The 25,502-nt window shown below is 43.0% G+C and overlaps 1 protein-coding gene across 6 annotated transcripts in view; it reads right to left on the bottom strand.

The window, feature by feature from the left end:
* PPIP5K1 (diphosphoinositol pentakisphosphate kinase 1) overlaps window positions 1-25,502 on the bottom strand; it is a 249,331-nt gene that overhangs the window by 208,865 nt on the left and 14,964 nt on the right. For all 6 annotated transcript variants that reach the window (XM_069766131.1, XM_069766130.1, XM_069766127.1 and 3 more), the window contains exon 2: window positions 8,325-8,844. In XM_069766131.1, coding sequence (XP_069622232.1) covers window positions 8,325-8,480 — 156 coding nt within the window. In that variant the 5' untranslated portion in view covers window positions 8,481-8,844. The remainder of the gene's footprint in view (window positions 1-8,324; window positions 8,845-25,502) is intronic.

Here is a 25,502-nt window from a genome sequence, read left to right on the forward strand (position 1 = left end):
CAGGGGTGTTACAAGGAAAGTTAAAATCATTTTTATTTGACTTTTCCAGAATATATATTAAACCAAGGTGTGCTGCAAATGAAATCTACGCACTAAACTATGTTGTTTTTTTTACATATTCTATCAATACAAAAAAAACGTGATGATAAACTAAAGATCCATTATAGATCTACTGGAACCATTAGGATCTGATCCAATTGTTTACAAGACCAGTTGAGTTAGATCCATGACGGATCTTGCCATACAGAACTCATGTCCTCTTTGTAAACGGAGACTTCTATCTACTTATTCTGCGGCTGTATACAACCTTTAATGGCTCCATACAGCTCCTGTTGTATAACGTGGATATTACCTGATGCAACAACTGGTCTTTATCTTGGAGGAGTCGCCCACGATCCAATGTGGAAGCAAGGGTGCCTGACACCATGATATTTCCCCAGATTCCTAGCAACTAGTTATATCGTGACTGAGATGTGCTAGTCACCAGATCTCTTCATAGCTAGCTAGGTAGCGAACACTTCTTCTATCTTTGATGTTTTTTTCTTCCCATTTCAAAACTGTAAACCAGGGGCCAGAGTCCAGTCCTACTGCTTAATCTACCTGTTTGTTATCTAGCAAGCTAGGAAAATTAACATATAACACATATCTACCCTAGAAAATCAGTACAGTACTATCAATTTAGTTTGTAGGCAATAAAGACGACTTATACACCTTAAGGCACAAATGCACATTAGACTAAGGGTACCGTCACACTGTACGATTTACCAACGATCACGACCAGCGATACGACCTGGCCGTGATCGTTGGTAAGTCGTAGTGTGGTCGCTGGAGAGCTGTCACACAGACAGCTCTCCAGCGACCAACGATGCTGAGGTCCCCGGGTAACCAGGGTAAACATCGGGTTACTAAGCGCAGGACCGCGCTTAATAACCCAATGTTTACCCTGGTTACCAGCGTAAAAAAAAACAAACACTACATACTTACATTCCGGTGTCTGTCCCTTGCCGTCTGCTTCCCGCACTCACTGACTGCCGGCCGTAAAGTGAAAGCACAGCACAGCGGTGACGTCACCGCTGAGCTCTGCTTTCACTTTACGGCCGGCAGTCAGTGAGTGCGGGAAGCAGACGGCAAGGGACCTGACGGACACCGGAATGTAAGTATGTACTGTTTGTTTTTTTTTACATTTACGCTGGTAACCAGGGTAAACATCGGGTTACTAAGCGCGGCCCTGCGCTTAGTAACCCGATGTTTACCCTGGTTACAAGCGAACGCATCGCTAGATCGGTGTCACACACACCGATCTAGCGATGACAGCGGGAGATACAGCGACGAAAGAATGTTCCAAACGATCTGCTACGACGTACGATTCTCAGCAGGATCCCTGATCGCTGCTGCGTGTCAGACACAGCGATATCGTATGGATATCGCTGGAACGTCACGAATCGTACCGTCGTAGCGATCAAAATGCCACTGTGTGACGGTACCCTCAGGGTACCGTCACACAGTGGCATTTTGATCGCTACGACGGCACGATCCGTGACGCTCCAGCATCGTAACAATATCGCTCCAGCGTCGTAGACTCTCTTATGAAGTGGCTCTCTTATGAAGAACATGGGAGCGAGGGCTCATGAGTACGGAGTAGTCAGTAGAGATAGCGGTTGGCTGAACCATCCTTCAACTGACAGCTATCTGTTGTGTATGGAGGGCTTTAAGCAGCAGAAAAAAAGAAAGCTGATGGTTGAACAACTATTAAACCAACAACCATCTTGTAAACAGGTAATCCACTGGAGCAGCTTATCTCTACGTCCAGAATGGACGTTACACACTCGACATCCATCATTAATTTAAGGGAAGCAGAACCTATCCATCTACGAACATTCAGAAAACATTCTAGGACAATTCTTTTGGGAGAGATCTTTGGCAGAGTGGCAACAAGCTGTTCGCAGTCGGCTAAAATAATCAGTTATTGATAAAGAAAACTAGTCCCATCAAAACTGGTCAGTTTTTGCTCTTATTTTATTTGCGCTGCTCCCCTAGGCATCCCCATACCTGGCAGGTAATGACTGTGTTAGAGCCAGGACCTGTCTCTAACAATCAATAATAATAATAATTTGATTTCTATAGCGCCAACATATTCCGCAGCACTTTACATTTTAGAGGGGACTTGTACATACAATAGACATTACAGCATAACAATAATCACATGGATCAAAACCGATACCAAGAGGAATGAGGGCCCTGCTCGAAAGCTTACAATCTATGAGGAAAAGGTGAGACACGAGAGGTGGATGGTAACAATTGCTTTCGTTGTTCGGACCGGCCATTGTGTAAGGCTCAGGTGTTCATGTAATGCTGCATGAACCAGGTATCAGCCTAAGTATGTAGCAGTACAGACACAGAGGGCTATTAACTGCTTAAAGTGTATGAGAACATGATACGAGGAACCTGATTATGGTAGAAAAATATTTAGAATTGAGGGTCCTCAGTGGTTGATACCTTTTAAAGGCTAACTGAAAAGATGGTAACAAATTGCAAGGTTTCGAGACTACTCAGGTCTCTTCATCAGGCAAAAACTAAAAGAAATTCTGGAGAATTACATATTTATGCACAAAACATCACAGAAAGAAAAAAAACATGGATAAGACAGGTGACATGAAGCAGAATTACCATGAGTGATAAACAGTTATGTCCATAAATATTGGACCAGTTCTTAGATAGGGAATGTTTTATTGTCCTCTGATTACGGTCTGTTTCTGTTGTGATGACCCCACATGGTCTGAAGGGCAAATTCCTTAGTTCCTTAGTTGATGTAAAAAGACATAAATCCATGCGACACATTCATTCCTGCACTAAGACTGTCAAAGGTCATCATCAGTGTATATTCCCATATTCTTCTGTCTCTGAGATTTGAAGTTACCTTTTAAAACAAGTAATTTCATGTCCATAATGTTATGACTGGGGAGACAAAAATGTTTGGCAACAGGTAGATCCATTCTTTTTTCTCTTATTGTATGGTGATGAGAATTCATTCTTGTTCTCAGTTTCTGCCCTGTCTCCCCAACATACAGACCCCAGTTGGACATTTAGTACAAATAATTAGGTACACCACATTAGAAGTGACGCAGCTGAAAGTAGCAGGGATCTTGTAGTCCTGATGTGAATTGGGGATCTTTATCTTCTCCGTGGTAATTATAAATGGACAGGTTTTACATTTTTTCTGATTGCAAGGAAAGGTACCTGCAGCTGTTGGAGAGGACAGTGAGCTTCTGATAATGATGCTTCTTAGGCTACTTTCACACTAGCATCGTACGACGCACGTCGCAATGCGTCGTTTTGGAGAAAAAACGCATCCTGCAAAATTGCTTGCAGGATGCGTTTTTTCTCCATAGACTAACATTAGCGACACATTGCGACGCTTTGCCACACGTCGCAGCCGTCGTGCGACGGTTGCGTCGTGTTGTGGCGGACCATCGGCACCAAAAAACGTTGCATGTAACGTTTTTTGGTGTGTTGTGTCTGCCATTTCCGACCGCGCATGTGCGGCCGGAACTCCGCCCCCTCCTCCCCGCAGCTCAGAATGGGGCAGTGGATGCATTGGAAAAATGCATCCGCTGCCCCCGTTGTGCTGCGCTTCTACAATATGCACCGGTATGTCGGCCCGACGCACTGCGACAGGCCGAGTATGACGCTAGTGTGAAAGTAGCCTTAGATTCGGGGTCTGCCTAAAACATAGTAGTAGCGGAAAATGGATTGTAAGCGGGCATCTTTTTGTAGTAAAGGTTGTAATTTCCATTCAGCTCCCCTTAGCACCTCCAGATTTGGATTGTAGGTGACTACTAGAGGTACCTGGTTATTTTCTTTTTTAGCTTTGTAATGTAGAAGGTGATTCCTTGATATTCTGCTGGCTCTTGTAATCTGGTTTTCAATTGTTCGTGGATGGTAGCCCTGATTCAAAAAAGTCTTTCTGAAGCGACCAAGATGTTCATCTCTATCCCTGGGGTTGGAATATATACAATTGTATCTGATTGCTTTGCTGTAGACCATGGAGTTTTTTATGTGTTTTGGATGGAAACTGTCCCATTTAAGGTACTGTATGTTGAACGGTCGATTGGCTTCTGATACAGAGATGTCTCATTTTATTGTTCTGCAGCTTAATGATGGTGTCCAAAAAGATAATTTCAGCACAGGAGTAGTTGAGTGTTAAGTTTATGGTGGGATGAAATTGATTAAACTGTTCATGGAACGTCTTTAGCTGATGCTCAGACTCCGTCCAGATGATTAAAATGTCATCAATGTAGCGGTAGTAGGCCAGAGGCCTGATGGAACATGAGGACAAAAAGTCAATTTCAAGCTTGGCCATCAAAAGATTTGCATACTGTGGAGCCATTTTACTTCCCATTGCTGTGCCAGTCTCCTGTAGATACATCTTGTTGTCAAATTCAAAGTAATTGTGGGTGAGGATGAATTTTATAAGCTTGACCACAGAATCCGCATCAGTCCCTGTGTTTTCCAGGAAGAATTTGGTTATGGTAAAAATTTTGAATGGGCCGCACAGGGATAGTTAGGTTAATGCGTTGAGGCGGTAAGCCATTCTGAACAAATGCGTTTTTAGGGCACACTTAATACTGTGGGGATTAATCGTATTAACCTGGTAGTGCATTCCAAAGAATCGGCGCAGCACGTGAAAAGTCTTGGAGACGGGAGTGGGAGGTTCTGATTATTGAGGATGTGAACCTCAGGTCATTAGCGGAACGGAGGGTACGGGTAGGGTAGTAAGGAGAAGATGGAAGGTGGCAGTGGCATTAGCAATTCACTGGCAGGGGGCACATCATTCAATGACACCAATGGCGTGCCCAAGACATGATCGCAGGCCACTGATGGGTTACTATAACAGCAGTCGGTCTGTTGAAGACCTCCGTGCTTGTCATTAGAGTTACCTTGAAACACAGCCTGTGGCCGGGCTTCAAAGGAGATTGTGATTTTGACTATATGCAGCAATAGTGTGGAATTACTGTAAATAGCCCAAGCAATCAGACGATCGATCGCAGGTTAAAGTCCCCTAAGGGAACTAGTAAGTACAGCAAAAAGTTTTAAAAAAAATCAGAAAAAGAAAAAGTACAAATTGACTTATTTTCCCCCATTAAAAATAGAAATAATAATAATAAAAAAAATACGCATATGTGGATTGTCGAAGTTCAGAAAATTCTGATCTCTCAACATATAAAAGTAATTAACCCAATCCGTAAAGTGATAAACGGGAAAAATTGAACAACACTAAAATTATGCTTTTTTGGTTGCTGCAATATCACAAAAGTGCTGTAACAACTGATCAAAATGTCATATCTATCCAAAAATGGTATTAAAGGGCCACTGTCACCCCCTCCAGTCGTTATAAACTAAAAGAGCCACCTTGTGCAGCAGTAATGCTGCATTCTAACAAGGTGGCTCTTTTAGTTTTAGGTTCAAGTATACCCCAAATAAAGCGTTTTTATACTTAGCCACAATTCCTGTCTCTAGCCAGGGAGGCGGGTCCTCACTCCCCAGCTCTAACCGCTCCTCTGCCGTCACTCCAATCTTCCTGCGCTTTCGACGCCGCCCCCTCAGCGCTGTGTACGTTTCAAAACTGGCGCCTGCGCAGTGTACTGATGTGCTGCGCAGACGCAGTAAGCTCTGGCCGTCTGACGTCCCAGCCAGGCTTGCAGACTGCGCCTGCGCGGGCATTGCGGCCAGCCACCTTTGGAATCCCCGCCCCGCACTGTGCATAATGCATAACACAGTGCGGGTTTTGAAACGTACACAGCGCTGAGGGGGCGGCGCCGAAAGCGCAGGAAGATTGGAGTGACGGCAGAGGAGCGGTTAGAGCTGGGGAGTGAGGACCCGGCTGGATTTATAACGGCTGGAGGGGGGTGACAGTGGCCCTTTAATAAAAGCGTTGTCTCACCCCGCTAAAAATAAGCTTTCACACGGATTCATCAACCAAAAAATGAAAACGTTGTGGGTCTCGGAATATGAATACGCAACCCCAAAACAATTTTTATAATTTTTTTTTCACCACTAAATAATAATAATAATAATAATAATAATAATAATAAAAACTTGCATCTTTGGTACCTCATACGTTTATGTGGACAGAAAAATAAAAAAGTTATGGCTCTGGAAAGAACGAGAGGAAAAAACAAAACGCAAAAACAGAAATTGGCCACATTGGGAAAGGTTGACATGGACAAAGTTTTCAGTGAATGTTCATGTGCTGGAATCCCAAATTACACACTCCCATTCTCAGGACTGGGATAGGCTCATGTTAAGACTCTAAACAATTAGGTCTGTATCAAATTTCTCTGGAAATCGTATATTGTCAACAAGTAAATATTTGGAAAGAGATTGCCAAGCTTAAGTGCCAAGATGCTCATGATGGACACATTGTTGCAGGGGAGGGCAGTGGCCCATCTCCTTGGTAATGTGATCATCAATCCAAATTCTAAACAATAGGCTTTAGGGTGAAACAGCGACATAAAATGTGGCGACAGAACGTAGGAAATTTTTTTGCCAATATCCTACAAAATTTCTTGTTTTTTTGTATTATAGAAGCAAGTCTTATTAAAAAATAAACAATACTTTTTTAAAAAGCTGTCTGTCTATTGCAATGAATAGAACATATTCTCATATGAATGAGAACCTTCAGGTGTTATCTGGTTTGGGGAAAAAAAACCCTCTTCCATGGCTGAAGTTTATTTATTTACGGTATTTAAAATCTGTGTTGTGTTTTGGTCACTTTTCTTCGGTTCACCACTAAGTTTTTTCCACTGTTCCTCATGTCTGTTATTGTCTGCAGTGTCACATTGACATTGCTGTAGCAGATCAGTGAGCTCAGAGCTGTACGGTCAGTAAATGCTGCGGGTTGAACGCTGCGTACCTCTACAGCGGCCAAATGTTACAGCATAGTGGATGGGGTTTCAAGAAATCCCATACCCACAATGTGTACACCGATGCCGCCGGCTTCCCTGCGGAGACTGACATGCGGCACGTCTCTCCAGACCGCAGTATGTCTATTTATCTTGCTGAGACACGAGTCTCCGCAAGATAAATATCACCCATACAATGTTTTGGATGGGTGAATCCGCACAGTTCAAAGATCACACGCGGAATCACCTGTGCTCAAAAGCCGGCAGCGCTTTGGACGCAGTGGACATGTGCTGCGTCCAAAGCGCTGCCGATTACTGACCTTGGGCACATACCCCAACAGACACTGGGAGCAATGGGGGAGGAACAAACAGAAAGTGCTCCTTGTCTGGATCAACCGATGATATGGTTTAAAAGTGAGTGATTGCTACTCACCTGGATCAGTTGTGCAACTCAGGCACAACCATGGTAACTGTGGGATAGATCATCCACGGCCGCAGCTACACCCTGTGAACCTCCATGCAGCGGTTCAGGATAAGGAATTAGGGGAAAAACAAAAGTAGGGCTTCAAATAGCGCTGGCCAGGATACGAGGGACAAGTTCTCTACCATTTTGGGGGTAATTAAATGTCTTAGCTGTAATATGATGAACCATGCATGTTAAGCATTTTCATCTATGGTCACAGGGGAAGTTTTCCCTATCAACCAATTTTAAACTGCAATACCAACTATGTAATTTATCTGTTGCAATGTGACTGCAGTCTCCAGTCAGTCGCATGACACAGTTCATAACAGATAGTCATAGATATAATATACAAAGTGGAATTATCACACATAATTTGTCCAAACATTTCCTCACCGATCATAAAAGAGATCCCAATTGTTTGAAACTTACCTCCTTGTACAGATAACATCCAACAGATTCCAAAAACCTGTCAATATGAAATCATATTGGATATTTAAATTGTCCATTCTGACACTTAAGGGTCTGAACGAATGTACAGACCACACCATTCAGTGAGGATTTGTTTGAATACTAGTGCTTTTAAGTTTAGAATTTTTTTTCTGTACAATTGCTCTCCTGTATATCCAACAGATATAAGGAGCATTATTTATCTTATTCTCATTCATATGACAGAAAAAAATATAAATATTGCTTTTTTGAGAAATATATCACCAGCACCTACAAGAAACAAAAGATCCCCTCACGTTGAACAATGGCCTATATGACCTACAACGGTAGCTAGGCCAGATCCCTACATTCATAAGATACTATATTGCTAAATTATCACATATCTAAACTTGGTTTTGGAATAAAATGTATGCAAATAAACTAAATAAGACTTTAAAACACATTTATGAAAGAGGAACATTTATGGGTGAAAAGCACTACAAAACTACAAATTGTAGTATGATTTTCCTTACCGTCTCTTCCTCATCTTCATCTTCCTCCTCTTCGTAGAAATCAACCTCGTCTGGATTCATGTTTGATTCCAGGAAGTCTGTCTCATCATCTCGGGCACCGACAAAAAATCTGGGTGTCGAGCTGTCGCCCTCGCAGGGTGGGGTCAGGGATGACATCACAAACTAGTGAGCCTAACATCACGCTCTGGAACCATTACGTAAAAATAGGACAGATCTTGTGAAAAGATGGGGTCAGTTCGAAGGCCTCCAGCTTCAGGACAAGGGGTTTAGAAGCAAGGAGAGGATGCATGAGTGGCAAGAAAGGGCCAAGGGCTTCTATCTATGCAGGAAAGCACCAATTGTACCATGGGCTATATGTCCGGGTGATGCATACATTTTATTACGGTAGTTAGAAGGCTGCCAGAATTTATAAAATGCCATTAGCATCTATTCCTGGAAGAAAAGTGCTTGAATACCAATGTGGACGTCTACAGTTCTATACGTGATCTCTGCCAGACATCACTCATCCAGAAATATGGACCTAAAAAAAAAAAAATAAAAAAAGATGTTACAGAATTTCACAATTTTGCAATATTCAGGCAAACACTTAAGACGTACTTATTCATTAGTAGACACAACACAATACAAGGAATTGGAGGAGGATTTACTATGTGTACACATTGAAGTAGACAAACTTACTCTACGAGTCTCAAACAAGTCAGTAGTCTGGAGGGAAAGAAGGTGATCATACTGTTCAGTGTCCTTCAGGCGGGCTGAGAAATAAACCAGACTGCTCAGCCAAGAGCTGGCTACAGGGATGATTAGTAACCCGCTCTCCTCTGTGCAGTAGAGGTGAGGCAAAGTTCTGCCTGCTCAATTACCTGTGGCTGGCAGTGCGAAGTCCTCCACCCTGCGAGGCAGCTGTCTCAGCTCTTCAGAGGACCAAGCAAGGCTCTGAAGCCGCAGAATGCAAGAGCCCTGTCTTAAAGGACTGACAATGGGAAGGGGGGTTGCAGGGGTGGGACACGAGCTCTTGGATTTCACCTCCAACACCCATCGCTGATATAAAAAGTTGTCCAAATTGTTGTCATCTTGTGAAATAAGTGCATGTTACGTGTGTGTAACCTTCCGACCCTACATGTAGAGCTGTATAAGGCTATGTTCACATTTGCGGTGCGTCGGGCACAATCGCGGCGACGCATGCGCCCCTATATTTAACATGGGGGGCGCTTGGACATGCGTTGTGTTGCGTTTTGTGACGCATGCGTTTTTTTGGCGCAAGTGTCAGGGCGCAGAGGGCGCTGCTTGCTGCATTTCTTTGCACTATAAAAATCAACGCATGCGTCACAAAACGCAGCGTTTTGCTGCGTTATGCATGCGTTTTTGCATGCGTTGTGCGTGGAGTCGCCGACACAGCACACAACAACAAAGCAAATGTGAACATAGCCTAACATGGCATCTGGCCCCCACCAGCTGCACAAGGATATGGAAGCACAATTGGGACCCCACGCCTTGAAGTAAAATGCCGATAACCGTCAGTAACAGGGCGGGCTTTGTGGGGGATTGTTAGTGGAACAACTATAAACAGTACAGGCACCCGAGTTCCCTACTAACATACATTTGGTATAGGAGCTGGATGTAGAGGACAGATGGATGTCAATCAGGTATTCATGGCTTTGTAAAGAAAGCTGTTTGCTACGTTGCTGGACATTCCCCTTTAAGTCACTCCGTGTATTTTCACTGATGGGAGCATAGGTACATGTTTCTGAGTAACAGCTGGAAAAGTGCAGCCTCAACAGGAACAAAACCCTTTCAGACTGCAAAGAGGACGGCCGCCATCACTCACAAGCAGACAAGCCAAGACACAACACGAACAATCACTTGTTCACCTGCCAGCAGACACTAAAGGAGGAATTTAGCTTTCAATGGCACCTACTCAGAAAGGGCTACCACCACATACTACATGGCCATGCCCAGTCTCCAGAGAGGAGCCATACATGAAGAGAATCTGTCAATAGGATCTTCCCTCCTAAGCTGTGTATGCAGACATGTAGGTCATAGGAGGCTGAATAAAAGGATAATCTGATATCTGTGATCCGATGTCTTACTCCAGAAATATCCACAATTTCCTTATATGTAAATGAGCTGTTCAGGACTATGGAGCGGACACTGATCTGCATGAGAATCTGCCTCCAGAGATTATTATAAATGATAGGGGGGTTACCAGTGTGAGACATGTAGATCCTGAGAGCAGACTGTCAGTCATTACATGTTTCACACTGGTAACGCCCCCATTCATGTAAAATAATCTCTGGAGGCAGATCCTCAGAGAAATCAGTGTCCGGCCCATAGATCTTATCAGCTCATTTACATATGAAGAAAAATGCGGATTTCTCTGGAATTAATCATCGGATCGCAGATATCAGGGTATCATTTTATTCAGCTTCCTTTGACCTACATGCCCATGTAGATGGCTTAAAAGGGTCAATCCTACTGACAGATTTCCTTTAATGGTATCTCTCTGCCAAGTGGGATGTCCTGAGCAACATGGAGGATCTGTTTATATCTTTTTGTCCTAATAGAACAATGTCATTAAAGGGAACCTGTCAGCAGGATTGTGCTCAGCAAACTACAGACCGTGTCTGGTTGGCGCCGTTATACTGAATAAAATGTTATCTGGGTTGATGAAATCCGTCTTGTGGTTGTTGCTTAATCTTTATTTCTAGCTTTTAGTAAATGAGATTCTCATGCTTCGAGGTGGTCTGTGGGGGAAGGAGGGGGTCTTCATGTGGTGCTCTGCTTACATATTCATCTGTATGGTTTCTGACAGGTCACTGATCCCTCACTGACCTGCCTCCTATTTTACATACTCCACATCTTATTGTTTGAAATAAAAATTACATTCATCATACAGGCGGCAGCTTGCACTGTAACATGATACAATTTATAATATCCATTTTTTCATTTGATTTTCTCATATAAATTTCTTGAAAAAATAAAAAATGGCATTAGTGACAGATGCCACCACCATTTTGCTAGAGAAAAAAAAAAATTATAAAGATGGCGCCAGCGTTGCCTGCCCACTGGCATCTATCAGATTGCTGATCTATGCTACTGCGCACTTTGAAGTCAATTTTTTTTTTCTCTAGCAAAATGGCGCCGGCAGCAGAGCCTGCACAGTAGCATCTATTGCGTTCCCGAATCAGGCTACTGCGCAGGCGTAGCAGCCAGCGCCATTTTGATTAAGATTTTTTTTCCCGTCAAGACATTTATATGACAAAATCAAATGAAAATATGGATATTATAGATCGTATAAAGTTACAGCGCAGGTCGCCGCCGCCTGCATGATGAATGTAATTCGTTTTTCAAACAAGATATTCATTATGTAAACTAGGGGCCAGGTCCCTGAGGGACTGAAAACTGAAAATAAAAATTAAACAACCACAAGACGGATTTCATAAACCCAGGTATCATTTTAATCAATATAACGGCGCCGACCTGACACTGTTGGTTCCTGAGCACAATCCTGCTGACAGGTTCCCTTTCATGGACATATCCAATATATTTCTTATTCTGTTCCGTTTCCTTTCTACATAACCCTAAAATGAGCACTTCATTTTACTTTACTTTACCAATATATTTGCTCAATTCTCCCCTAAACTGCCATTACATCACTGTCTTAGGCCAGGTTCACATTTGTGTCTGTGTGCGCGCAGTGTACGATCCGCATGCGTCATGCGTACTTATTTTTAACATGTATGCAGTGACATGTTTTTGCATGCGTTCGCTTGCGGATGCGTACGCATGCGTCGTTTCGCGGTGTGTGGCAGGGTCCGGCGAATGCAACATGTTGCATTTTTTTGAGACGTCAAAATGGTTTTTTTTTGGATGATTGTGTCCAAAAAACACATTATTGTCAATGGGAACGCATTGGTACGCTAAGACACGTTCGATACGCATGCGTACTTTAGACTGTGCATGTCCAAAAAATGCCGCCCCCACCATGCGCATAAAAAATGCAAACGCATGGCAAAACGCATTTAAATACATGCACATGCAGATGATACGCTGCGGACACATACGCAAATGTGAATTTAGCCTTAATCATCATTTAGGTAACCTTTTTCTCTCGTACATGAAAACAAAAGGATTGACATCGGTGTGCTAGATCACATTTTTATCAAGATCAGATTTTACTCTAGCCAATTTTCTTGTTTCCAAAATAAAAAAACAAAAAAAAGTAAAGCTTTTCCTGTCCATTATGATGTTAAAAATGGCACCATGTGCTGCACATGATTTTCTCATACTCATACACCTCTTTGGGCAATTTCCACTTGGAACTTGGATCAAAAAAGGACATGTCTCCATGTTTTGGTGCAAAAAAATCATGCATATGAGAACATCACCATTGTCTCGTGCGTATGTTCAGCAGAAAAGCAATGCATTTCGGCAGCGGGAAAAACCGCAGCATGGGCACATCAAATGCGGAATGGAATATGTCACCAGGTTTTGCCACCTATTCTGAAAACAACACGATGTAGAAATAAGAGACCCTGATTCCAGCAATGCGTTATTTACTGGGCTGATTGCTGTAATTAACTGTTATAAAAATCACAGTCTTATTAGCAGATTATTACTAGAGGACTAGTAAACCTGCTAACGTGGTCCTCCATATTCATGAGCTCACCCCCACCACTAATTGACAGCTTTCAGCCTATGCACAGTGTAGAGTCCCAGGGGTGTCAAACTGCATTCCTCGAGGGCTGCAAACAGGTCATGTTTCCAGGATTTCCTTGTACTGCACAGGTGATAATTTATTCACCAACTCATTATTTCTGTAGGTGATTAAATTATCACCTGTGCAGTACAAGGATTTAATCACCAACTCATTATTTCTGTAGGTGATTAAATTATCACCTGTGCAGTACAAGGAAATCCTGGAAACATGACCTGTTTGCAGCCCTCGAGGAATGCAGTTTGACACCCCTGGTGTAGACAGAACGCAACCAATCACCTGTACAGAAGCATTGCGGAGTATTAGATCAGCGATCTGTCAGTGTAAAGTTGAGGTCTAGTTCTGAGACAATGTAAAAAAAGTACAAAAAAAAGTTACCGTATTAAAAATGGAAAAAATATTTTTTAAAAATCACAATAAAGAACAAAAAAAAATTAATTCAATAAATACATTTATTTAAAAAAAAAATTAAAAAAAAAAGTACACATATTTGGTATCGCCGCGTCCACAATGACCCGACCTATAAAACTGTACCATTATATCCTCTTCACAGAATGTTTTTGTGGGGAAAATTTGATTTTTTTTTACCACGTACAGGGTTAATAAACCTGTCTCCTGCATACATCTGTGACATGGTCTCCTCGTACTTACCCACACACAACCTTTGACCCTCTCAAGATCTCCTTCTCTACTCCCCTCTCATCTCTTCTTCCCACAACCGCATCCAAGACTTCTCCCGTGCTTCCCCCATACTCTGGAACTCTCTACCCCAACACAGACTCTCGCCTACCACAGAAACCTTAAAAAAGAACCTGAAGACCCACCTCTTCCGACAAGCCTACAGCCTGCAGTGATCCTTAGTTTGCTGAACCGCCGCACTACCAGCTTTAACCTCTCCTAGTGTATCCTCACCCATCCCCTGTAGACTGTGAGCCCTCGCGGGCAGGGTCCTCTCTCCTTCTGTACTTGTGTGTGCCTTGTATTGCTCATGTTTATTGTGCTTGTCTATATCTGCCCCTTTCACATGTAAAGCGCCATGGAATAAATGGCGCTATAAAAATGTATAATCATAGTAATAATAATTTCACTGCTCAACATTATAAACTTCTGTGAAGCACCTAGGGACTCAAGGTGCTCACCACACATCTAGGTAAGTTGCTTGAGGGGTCTAGTTTACAAAATGGGGTCACTTGCTGGAGGTTTCCACTCTTTAGGCACATTGGGGGCTCTCCAAAATACGTTTAAAAAATTGTGCTGCAGTAAAGTAGACATGTGGGAAATATAACTATTTTGTGTAACACAACTCTCAGATTTAAGGCCATAACAAATTACTCGTCACAAATGAAAAAAATTAGCCTCATCAGGAAGGTGAAAACAGGCGTCGGAGAGAATGGGCTAAAATCAATTATTGCTTTCCCATAGAAAAATCAGCAGAGGAAAATCGGATCCAAATCCACATCATTCTGCAGAAAGAACACACAGAAAATCTGATGATTGTGAACTTATCTTGGATGGAAGAAAGCAAAAATCTCCAAACCCAGCTGCATAAAATGTAGGTGAAGCAGTCGAGCAAGATCCAGCCTGTTCCCTCCGTCCACACCAATGTAAGCAGCCCTTGTTCTCCGGACAATAACATTGTATGTTTAGATTTCCTGCAGCAGAGAAGACACTGTGCAGATCTCAACTCTGCGCACATCAGTGACATTTTTTAGGTTTCTCACTGCTTCTTTGCAACTTTTTTTTACTATAAATCAGAGGACCCACTGAGTTGAATGCAGGACCCCTTGAATGCACCCCACTGTGTACAAAGCATAATGTGTTGTCAGATGATGGGCACATTTATGTGAGCAGGGAGCCCCAACAAGTGTTTGTGTCCCATCCAAAGAGCTGCACAAAGCTCTGATTCTTCTTCCAGCCCACTCCATCAGCATCGTGACAGCGCGGTAACCAACCTTAAAATAAGTAGGCCAATGAAAAATGTTGGCTGTAATCTGGAAAAGAGGGATTATGTCAGCGTGGTCTGCTAATATGCCACACTAGACGAAGTCACATTGCCCAATATTCACAGCTGACCACATACACATCGGGCTGTTGCCCCATAAAATATTTTATATGGGAGTGGGGGGGACAGATCTCAATGGGATGATGTGCTGCCACAGGTGTTGGCACCCTCCACCGGTCAGCAAAACATTCCATCAGAACCCTTGTTTTAGCCGACTGACTGCCGAATCCTGAAGAGAATGTCAATCCTGTGATCAATCTGTGAAAGCATCAATTTACCAATAAGACAGAATCCGTCCTGTACACCAGGTCCAATGGGGTCCAGAAGATGCCTCTGAAATCCGCTGTGCCTGGATTGTGGCAGTTCTGTTATTTTATAGGTCGGCTCTTATGATGGTGCAGAAAAACAGAAAAAAACACCAAAGTACAAGTAAACACGGCCTTTAGGCAATGTGCAGATGGAGACGGTTTGCTTATTTTTCTAAGCAGAAACTGAATGGAAACTCAAAGTTTTTGAGGAAAAGTTGAAGAGTTTCTGCTCAGTTTCTACTCGGAAAAGGACTGTCAGTCAGGTTTAGAAATCATTTACTCTTAAGGAATAAAGATCATGTGTTCGTGGACAATTCGGCTGAATAGTTGTCCGTGTAAGACACGGACGGCAAACTCCTAAGAGTATCCAGATGGTCTTACAAAATATCACTATTTTCCAGCACTTTGGGGACAGCAGCTGGACCCAAACTCTCTAACGTCCATATGCTCTATTAGGGCATTTCTTAAAGGGGTTGTCTAGGCATAAGAAAAAATTAGGAAGAAAACAATGAGCCAAGCTGAACAGACAGTTTCCCACACGATTTAGTGGCTGCTGCTGGATATTGAAGATAACAAACAAGTAAAATGCTCATTTGTCGTCCAGTCAGATCATTTTTGTGGGCAGTTCTGCCCTCAACAAGCATGGCATATGGGAAGACAATGATCGGATTAATGACTGTTAACCCCTTAGTGACAGAGCCAAATTTGGTACTTAATGACCGAGCCAATTTTTGCAATTCTGACCACTGTCACTTTATGAGGTTATAACTCTGGAACGCTTTAACGGATCCCGCTGATTCTGAGATTGTTTTTTCGTGACATATTGTACTTCATGTTAGTGGTAACATTTCTTCGATATTACTTGCGATTATTTATGAAAAAAAGGAAAATATGGCGAAAATTTTTAAAATTTTGCAATTTTCAAACTTTGTATTTTTATGCCCTTAAATCAGAGAGATATGTCACACAAATTAGTTAATAAATAACTTTTCCCACATGTCTACTTTACATCAGCACAATTTTGGAAACAAAATTTTTTTGTGTTAGGGAGTTATAAGGGTTAAAAGTTGACCAGCAATTTCTCATTTTTACAACACCATTTTTTTTTTAGGGACCACATCACATTTGAAGTCATTTTGAGGGGTCTATATGATAGAAAATAACGAAGTGTGACACCATTCTAAAAACTACACCCCTCAAGGTTCTCAAAACCACATTCAAGAAGTTTATTAACCATTTACATGCTTCACAGGAACTGAAACAATGTGGAAGGAAAATATGAACATTTAACTTTTTTTTGCAAACATCTTAATTCAGAACCATTTTTTTTATTTTCACATGTGTAAAAACAGAAATGTAACCATAAATTTTGTTATGCAATTTCTCCTGAATACGCCAATACCCCATATGTGGGGGTAAACCACTGTTTGGGCGCACCGCAGAGCTTGGAAGTGAAGGAGCGCCGTTTGACTTTTTCAATGCAGAATTGGCTGGAATTGAGATCGGACGCCATGTCACGTTTAGAGAGCCCCTGATGTGCCTAAACAGTGGAAACTCCCCACAAATGACACCATTTTGGAAACTAGACCCCTTAAGGAACTTATCTAGATGTGTGGTGAGCACTTTGAACCCCCAAGTGCTTCACGGAAGCTTATAACGTAGAGCCGTGAAAATAAAAAAAATCGCTTTTGTTTACACAAAAATGATGTTTTCGCCCACAAATTCTTATTTTCACAAGGGTAACAGGAGAAATTAGACCACAAAAGTTGTTGTGCAATTTCTCCTGAGTACGTCGATACCCAATATGAGGGGGTAAACCACTGTTTGGGCGCACCGCAGAGCTTGGAAGAGAAGGAGTGCCGTTTTACTTTTTCAATGTAAAATTGGCTGGAATTGAGATTGGATGCCATGTCGCGTTTGGAGAGCCCCTGATGTGCCTAAACAGTGGAAAGCCCCCACAAGTGACACCATTTTGGAAACTAGACCCCTTAAGGAACTTATCTAGCTGTGTGGTGAGAACTTTGAATGCCCAAGTGCTTCACAGAAGTTTAGAATGCAGAGTCGTGAAAATAAAAAATATTTTTTTTTCCACAAAAAAGATATTGTAGCCCCCAAGTTTTTATTTTCACAAGGGTAACAGGAGAAATTGGACTGCAATAGTTGTTGTCCAATTTATCCCGAGTACGCTGATGCGCCATATGTGGGGGTAAACCACTGTTTGGGCGCACGGCAGAGCTTGGAAGGGAAGGAATGCAGACTTTGATAGAATGGTCTGTGGGCGTTATGTTGCGTTTGCAGAGCCCCTGATGTACCTAAACAGTAGTAACCCCCCACAAGTGACCCCGTTTTGGAAACTAGACCCCCCAAGGAACTTATCTAGATGTGTGGTGAGAACTTTGAATGCCCAAGTGCTTCACAGAAGTTTATAATGCAGAGTCATAAAAAAAAAAAAAAAAAAAAAAAAAAATTTCCACAAAAAAGATTTTGTAGCCCCCAAGTTTTTATTTTCACAAGCGTAACAGGAGAAATTGGACCCCAGAAGTTGTTGTCCAATTTATCTCGAGTACGTTGATGCCCCCCACTGTTTGGGCGCACGGCAGAGCTCAGAAGGGAGGGAGCACCATTTGACTTTTTGAGCGCAAAATAGGCTGTCGTGTTTGGAGACCCCCTGATGTACCTAAACAGTGGAAACCCCCCAATTCTAGTTCCAACCCTAACCCCAACACACCCCTAACCCTAATCCCAACCTGATCCATAATCCTAATCACTAACCCTAACGATAATCACAACCCTTACCCCAAAACAACCCTAATGTCAACCCTAACCATAACCCTAATCAAAACCCTAAATCCAACACACCCCTAATCCTAATCTCAACCCTAACCTCAAACCTAACCCTAATCCCAATACACCCCTAATCACAACCCTAACCTTAACCCTAATCCCAAACCTAACCCTAATCCCAACTCTAACCCTAACCCTAACTTTAGCCCCAACCCTAACCCTAACTTTAGCCCCAACCCTAACCCTAAAGCTACTTTCACACTTGCGTAGTTTGGCATCCGTCGCAATCCGTCGTTTTGGACAAGAAGCGGATCCTGCAAATGTACCCGCAGGATGCATTTTTTGCCCATAGACTTGTATTGCCGACGGATCGTGACGGATAGCCACACGTCGCGTCCGTTGTGCACTGGATTAGTGTTTTGGCGGACCGTCAGCACAAAAAAACGTTCAATGTAACTTTTTTTGTACGTCGCATCCACCATTTATGACCGCGCATGCGTGGCCGTAACTCCGCCCCCTCCTCCCCAGGACATAGATTGGGCAGCGGATGCGTTGAAAAACTACATCCGCTGCCCACGTTGTGCACAATTTTCACAACGTGCGTTGGTATGTCGGGCCGATGCATTGCGACGGCCCCGTACCGACGTAAGTGTGAAAGAAGCCTAACCCTAAATTTAGCGCCAACCCTAACCCTAAATTTAGCCCCAACCCTAACCCTAAAATTAGCCCCAACCCTAACCCTTAATTTAGCCCTAACCCTAGCCCTAATCCTAGCCCTAACCCTAACCCTAGCCCTAACCCTAACCCTAATTTTAGCCCCAACTGCTCTTCTCCTGCCGGCCGGCAGATGGAGACAGATGGCGGGCGCACTGCGCATGCGCCCGCCATTTTCTTTTCCCCGGCGGCCAGGAGGAGCAGCAGGAGGACCCAGGGACACCGGTGAGTATGATAGAGTCCCCGAATCCCCCTATTTCTCTGTCCTCTGATGTGCGATCACATCAGAGGACAGAGAATTACACTTTGCTTTTTTTTTTTGCGGTCGCCGGTAAACAGTTAATTACCGGCGATCGCAAAACAGGGGTCGGTAAAACCGACCCCGATCATGCTCTTTGGGGTCTCGGCTACCCCCGGCAGCCGAGACCACAAAGATTCTCCCGGGGCCGGCCGGCGGGCACACTGCGCCCGCCATTTTGAAGATGGCGGCGCCCACCGGGAGCCACGAGGAGCACCGGGGGAGACAGGTGAGTATCGGGGGGCGATCGGGGACCCCTTTTCTCTGTCCTCTGATGTGCGATCACATCGGAGGACAGAGAAATTAAAAAGAAATCGCTTTTTTTTTTTTTGCGATCGCCGGTAAAAGGGTAATTACCGGCGATCGCAAATGCGGGGTCGGTACAAAACCCCCCGAATCATGTTTTCTGGCCAAGACCCCGGAGAAAATCCGACTCTGGGGGGGCGCTATTCACTTTTTCCACAGCGCCGTTAATTAACGGCGCTGTGGTTTAAGTACCCTTAGCGGCCGCCGTTAAAAGGCGTATCGGCGGTCGCTAAGGGGTTAAAATACAGTTTTGTCAGTCAATGTGAATGGTACCAGAAAAATAGTGCAGATAGACTCATCATGTGCACATACCCTAAGGCCACGTGCACACGTTCAGTATTTAGTCAGTACGGTATTTTACATCAGTATTTGTTCCGTTGCATTTTTTACCCACTCCTGGTTTTGGCTTACAAGTATTGATAGGAAATACTGACCAAATACTGAACGTGTGAATGTGGGCTAAGTGTCAATTTACAAAGAACCTTTAGCTGTGTGCACACGTTGCTGATTTTTCCCGTTTTTTTCTCGATAAAAACGCTATAAAACCGCAAAAAAAAAAGCATACAATATGCATCCCATCATTTTGAATGAATTCCACATGTTTTGTGCACGATGCGCTTTTTTTCCATGAAAAAAATGCATCGCGGTAAAAAACGCAGCATGTTCATTAATTTTGCGGTTTTTTTTTTTGCGGATTCCCCACTATAAAATGCATTGGGAAATGTCCGGAAAAAAACGCATCAAAAACGCGCAAAAAACGCATGCAGATTTCTTGCAGAAAATTTCAGGTTTTTCTCAGGAATTTTCTGCAAGAAATCCTGAACGTGTGCACATAGCCTTAGGCTATGTGCCCATGTTGCAGAATAGAAGCAGAATTTTCTGCTTTAATTCTGCATACCCTCGGCAGAAAAAACACATGCGGATTTAGACGCGGTTTAGATGCGTTTTTACCGCACATTTACCAGCGTTTTCCAAGCGTTTTTTTAATACGTCTATGGGTGCGGAATTGCAGCAATTCCGCAAAAATAATGAACATGCTGCGTGTTTTTCCGCAATGCATTTCGGCAGCGGAAAAAAAACGCAGCATGGGCACATCAATTGCGGAATGCATAAGAAATTAATGGGATGCTGTTTATAAGCATTTCCGCAGCAGTAAATTGAGGCAAAAATGCTTAAAAAATACAGCGTGGGCACATAGCCTTACATTGGAGGATTGTAGACTACAAAGGGTCAGGTAGGTTATTTTTAATATAAACCAGTTGGTCTTAAAATTCATTATCCATTTTGGCCATTATTCATTAACCTTAACTCTCTACTAACTGGCCTCCCTCTTACCAAACTCTCCCCACTCCAATCTGTCCTGAATGCTGCAGCCAGGATCATATTCCTCACCAACCGTTACACCGATGCCTCTACCTTGTGCCAGTCATTACACTGGTTACCCATCCACTCCAGAATCCAGTACAAAACTACTACCCTCATCCACAAAGCACTCCATGGCTCAGCACCACCCTACATCTCCTCTCTGGTCTCAGTCTACCACCCTACCCGTGCCCTCCGCTCCGCTAATGACCTCAGGTTAGCATCCTCAATAATCAGAACCTCACATTCCCGTCTCCAAGACTTTACACGTGCTGCGCCGATTCTTTGGAATGCACTACCTAGGTTAATACGATTAATCCCCAATCCCCACAGTTTTAAGTGTGCCCTAAAAACTCATTTGTTCAGATTGGCCTACCGCCTTAACACATTAACCTAACTATCCCTGTGTGGCCCATTCAAAAAAAAACTAAAACATAATCAGGTTCCTCGCAACATGTTCTCATACACTTTATGCAGTTAATAGCCCTCTGTGTCTGTACTGCTACATACTTAGGCAGTTAACTGGTTCATGCAGCTTTACATGAACACCCGAGCCTTACACTATGGCTGGTCCAAATAACTAAAGCAATTACCATCCACCTCTCGTGTGTCCCTTTTCCTCATAGTTTGTAAGCTTGCGAGCAGGGCCCTCATTTCTCTTGGTATCTATTTTGAACCATGATTTCTGTTATGCTGTAATGTCTATTGTCTGTATAAGTCCCCTCTATAATTTGTTAAGTGCTGCGGAATATGTTGGCGCCATATAAATAAAATTATTATTATTATCAAACAACACAAATGGAAAAGCGAGATCTTATTAATGCCGTATTCACACGTGTCAAGCCCAGGCAAGGAATGGCTACGGGGACCCCTGACCCGAACATCACAGCCTCATAGACATGCACAGTGTCCATGGTCGGACCGTGACACACGGATGTTAGTACAGTAGTGACCTTAGTACACTGGTTCAGCCGTCTCTCCCACACACAGTGCGCTCACTTAGAAAGAGTGCTCCTTTGTTCTCTTTGCAAGAGCCACTGCCAGACATCTCTGGCATAGCATACTTCAGGAAGAACACATAGAAGGTGCCAGGTCCTCTGCATCCCCAACAATCATCTGTCTGGGGTTCCCATACACATTGGTCTTTTGGCCGAACCTGACAATATCGGCTGACATTAGTCTATTGTGTATGGGGGGCTTTAGAAAGGATCATCATTTCAAGAAAGCAAGGTAAAGACAAGGATAATGGGTTATCCATTATATCAGTGAGAGCAAACCAAAGCACAATAGTGTACAGAAATCAGTGATTAACCAGGAGCTAGACAGTCATTTAATAGGTATTAGGTATTTACAACATAAACTCGGCTATTATGTCTTTATCTGGCAATTAATTATTTTATAGATATGAAAAGCTTATAAATGGCTGTTTGCATTGGCATCTGCATGTACTGAGGACAACACCTTCTCTTGTAATTACATAAAACTGTTCACACTGACGTCAATGTTTCATGAAGTATTCATCTTGGAGAATATCCTAATACCTTATAACAGGATAAAACAGGTTTTCATTTTTTTATTGAATAACAACAATATGCCACAAATGAGAATGATTGTGTGAAGAAGCAATTCAAGAACAAAAAAAACTTTTTGGAATGTTTACAACCCAGCTCACAAGAGCATTAGTCTTTTTCTTTGTCAAAGTTATCACATAACAATAAAGGGAAATATTTCCAAGTGAGCAACTTGCTGACTAGTGAGGGATGATCCTATCGGCAGGGCTCTGATGATAGGCGGACCTAAAAGTGGACAATCCTTTTAAGGATTTGTTCATATCAACACCATGGTCTCACTTTCAAACAAAATCCACAATGGAGTGCAGAATCCGTTAGTTTCCCAGGTGAGCCCAATCTATGGATATTAAGAAGGATATTTCACATTATTAAGCAGGCCATAGGTTTCAAGAAATATGGGAAATAAAAAATATCTCTCTGCTGCTAAAAAGCGTTAAATAGTGCACTGCCTAGGCCAAGGTTTGAAAATGTTAGATATTTCATGAAAACTTAAGCGTGATAATCGCACTGTGAAGAGATTTGTAGCTGATGTAGACGAGCATGTTTGTGCAGATAAAGGCATAATGAGGAGCAGGTGGTAAAATACCATTACAAAGGAGCAAATAGGTATTTGAAGCTGCTGGTGAAGGATTCTAGAGAGCCTTGCAGTGGTGCATAAACCTACTATTCGGCGACCCCTTAACAGAACTCACAAGTCGAGATGAGCGAATATCTTAGCCCCCCTCCTTATTCAGCAAGCTATAGCACTTACTGAAATGCTGCATCGGGAACCCTGATACCTGGAGTGCTCCCGATAATCAGCTGTTCAGAGCCGTGGCTTTGTGACAGTCAGAACACACAGGCTCTCCATGCATTTGTTGTGCCTATCAGAGTCGCGACACACGCAGCTGTGGCTCGGAACAGCTGATTATCGGAAGCGCTCCAGTAAGGCGGGTTCCTGATGCAGCTTATTCGGTAAGTGCTGTACCTTGATGAATAAGGAGGGAGCCGATCTCTACTCACAAGCAGAAACGTTTTCAGTGGGCCCAAACATATATGAAGACTAATTTTAAAACCATTTTGTTTACTGGCAAGTGCGGTACAACCTTGGATGGCCCAGATAGATGTTTGGTGGATAGCCACCATGTCTCATTAAGGCTGAAAAGCAAGGAGGTGGCAGAGTCATGTTTTAAGCAGGAATAATGGGGAGAGAGCTGGTAGGCCCCTTTAGGGTCACTGAAGGTGTGAAAAAGACCTTGGAAATACAGTTTCTGCCTGACCATTTTCTTCCATGATTCAAAAAGAACCGTGCCAGCCGTATCAAAATCACTTTCGTGCATGACATTGCGCCATGTCATGCTGCAAACAATACCTCTGAGTGATTGGCTGCTACGGGCATTAGAGAAACTCATGGTGTGGCCACCATCTTCACCTGACCTCAACCCTATAGAGAACCTTTGGAGCATCCTCAAGTAAAAGATCTATGAGGGTCGGAGGCAGTTCACATTACAACAGCAGCTCTGGGAAGCTATTCTGACATCCTGCAAAGAAATTCAAGAAGAAACTCTCCAAAAACTTACAAGGTCAATGGAAAGAAAAATCTGATGGTGATCTCAAAGGAGGCGTCTTATGTTACGATATAACTTTTGACTGAAAAAGCATTTGATTTCAGTAAATGTGGCCTCTTCATGCTGCAAATTCAACAAATCGCCATTTTCAGTTCTATAAACCTGAAGAGTTTGGAAACTATGATGTGGATTGTAATTTGTATTTTTTATTTTTTTATTCTTAAAAAAAATACTGTTCTCATTGGGAGGTTTGTCCAATAAAATGTGATTTATTCTCTGTTGATGATGTGAATAATATACTGACGCATTTGTATCGACCATTTGGGAAAATCAGAGAAAAATAGCTCTGGCATAACAATTTGGGACGCAGCGCATACATTTAAAATAGAGTTAAAGACCAGCAATAAGTTTTCATCGTAATCTGCAAGACAGAAGCCGAGCCAACTCCACCCGGGGCAGATGTCAGCAGACTAGCTAGCTCCAATCACTGCTGTTAAATCCCCTAAATGCCGCTATCAATCTCTGACAGTGGCATCTAAGTCATGTGATCTAGATTCAGGCGCCAATTACCACTTCAACACAAACAGGGGGCCTACTTAAATATTGCATCATATAATAGGTGACCAAGTGATTGCAAAAACCCAATGGTGGAACTGATATTTTTTTCCACCATTTCATCTCAATTGGTAAAGTGAATGGTATCTGTCACAACAACAGCTCCTGCAGCAAAAAACAAGTCCTCATAGGGTTGTGGACGGAAAACAAAAATGATGGCTCTTGCAAAAAGTGGAGGAAAAAACATAAGCATAAAAATGAAACATCGTCTAAGTATTGCATTGCTCTGGCGTTGAAAGCATGTAGGTTTCTCCAATGTGTAAGGCTAAAACTTTAAAGGGAAACTGTTACATGAAAATATACTATTACCTTGCAGATAAGGGGTTAATCTGCAGGTTATTAGCGTTCTGGACCTGCCCGAGGCAGACACTTAGACCTCCGCTGCCGGGAGCAAATGCACTTTTATTTCCCTGGCAGTGCTCGGGTTTCAGTCATGGTGGCACCACCGAGGGTCAGGTTCAGCACTGTAACCAGGTCTTCCACCACTGACTGACAGCGGTCCTAGTGCCGATCCTGCTGTCAGTCAGTGCGGAGGGAATGGTTACAACTGCTGCTCCGTATACATAGAGTGGTGACTGAACGCCGATCACTGTCAGGAGGAATAAAGTCAATTTCCTTCCAACAGAGGGGCTCTAAGTGCGGGCGCCAGGCAAGTTCAGACCGCTACTAACCTGCAAATTAGCCCCATATCTGCAGGTGAATAGCATTTTTTCACGTGACAGGTTTTCTTTAATGCTCTATTTCTGTAATTCCCAACACCAACATATTTCAAGGTGTGATTTCAGTCATCACACACAAATATCCAGAAATAGCATGGATATAATAGTCCAAAGAGGCTGCCGAGTCTCTTCCCTCCTTGGGACGGGATGACAAGGCTGCAGAACAACCACCATGGTGAACATATTGTTTTAATTTGGAACTGCTTCTAGGTGGTTTCATCCGGTTGTATCTGAAAAT

This window comes from Ranitomeya imitator, chromosome 4 (genome assembly GCF_032444005.1).
Source record: "Ranitomeya imitator isolate aRanImi1 chromosome 4, aRanImi1.pri, whole genome shotgun sequence".
Taxonomy (NCBI): Eukaryota; Metazoa; Chordata; class Amphibia; order Anura; family Dendrobatidae; genus Ranitomeya; species Ranitomeya imitator.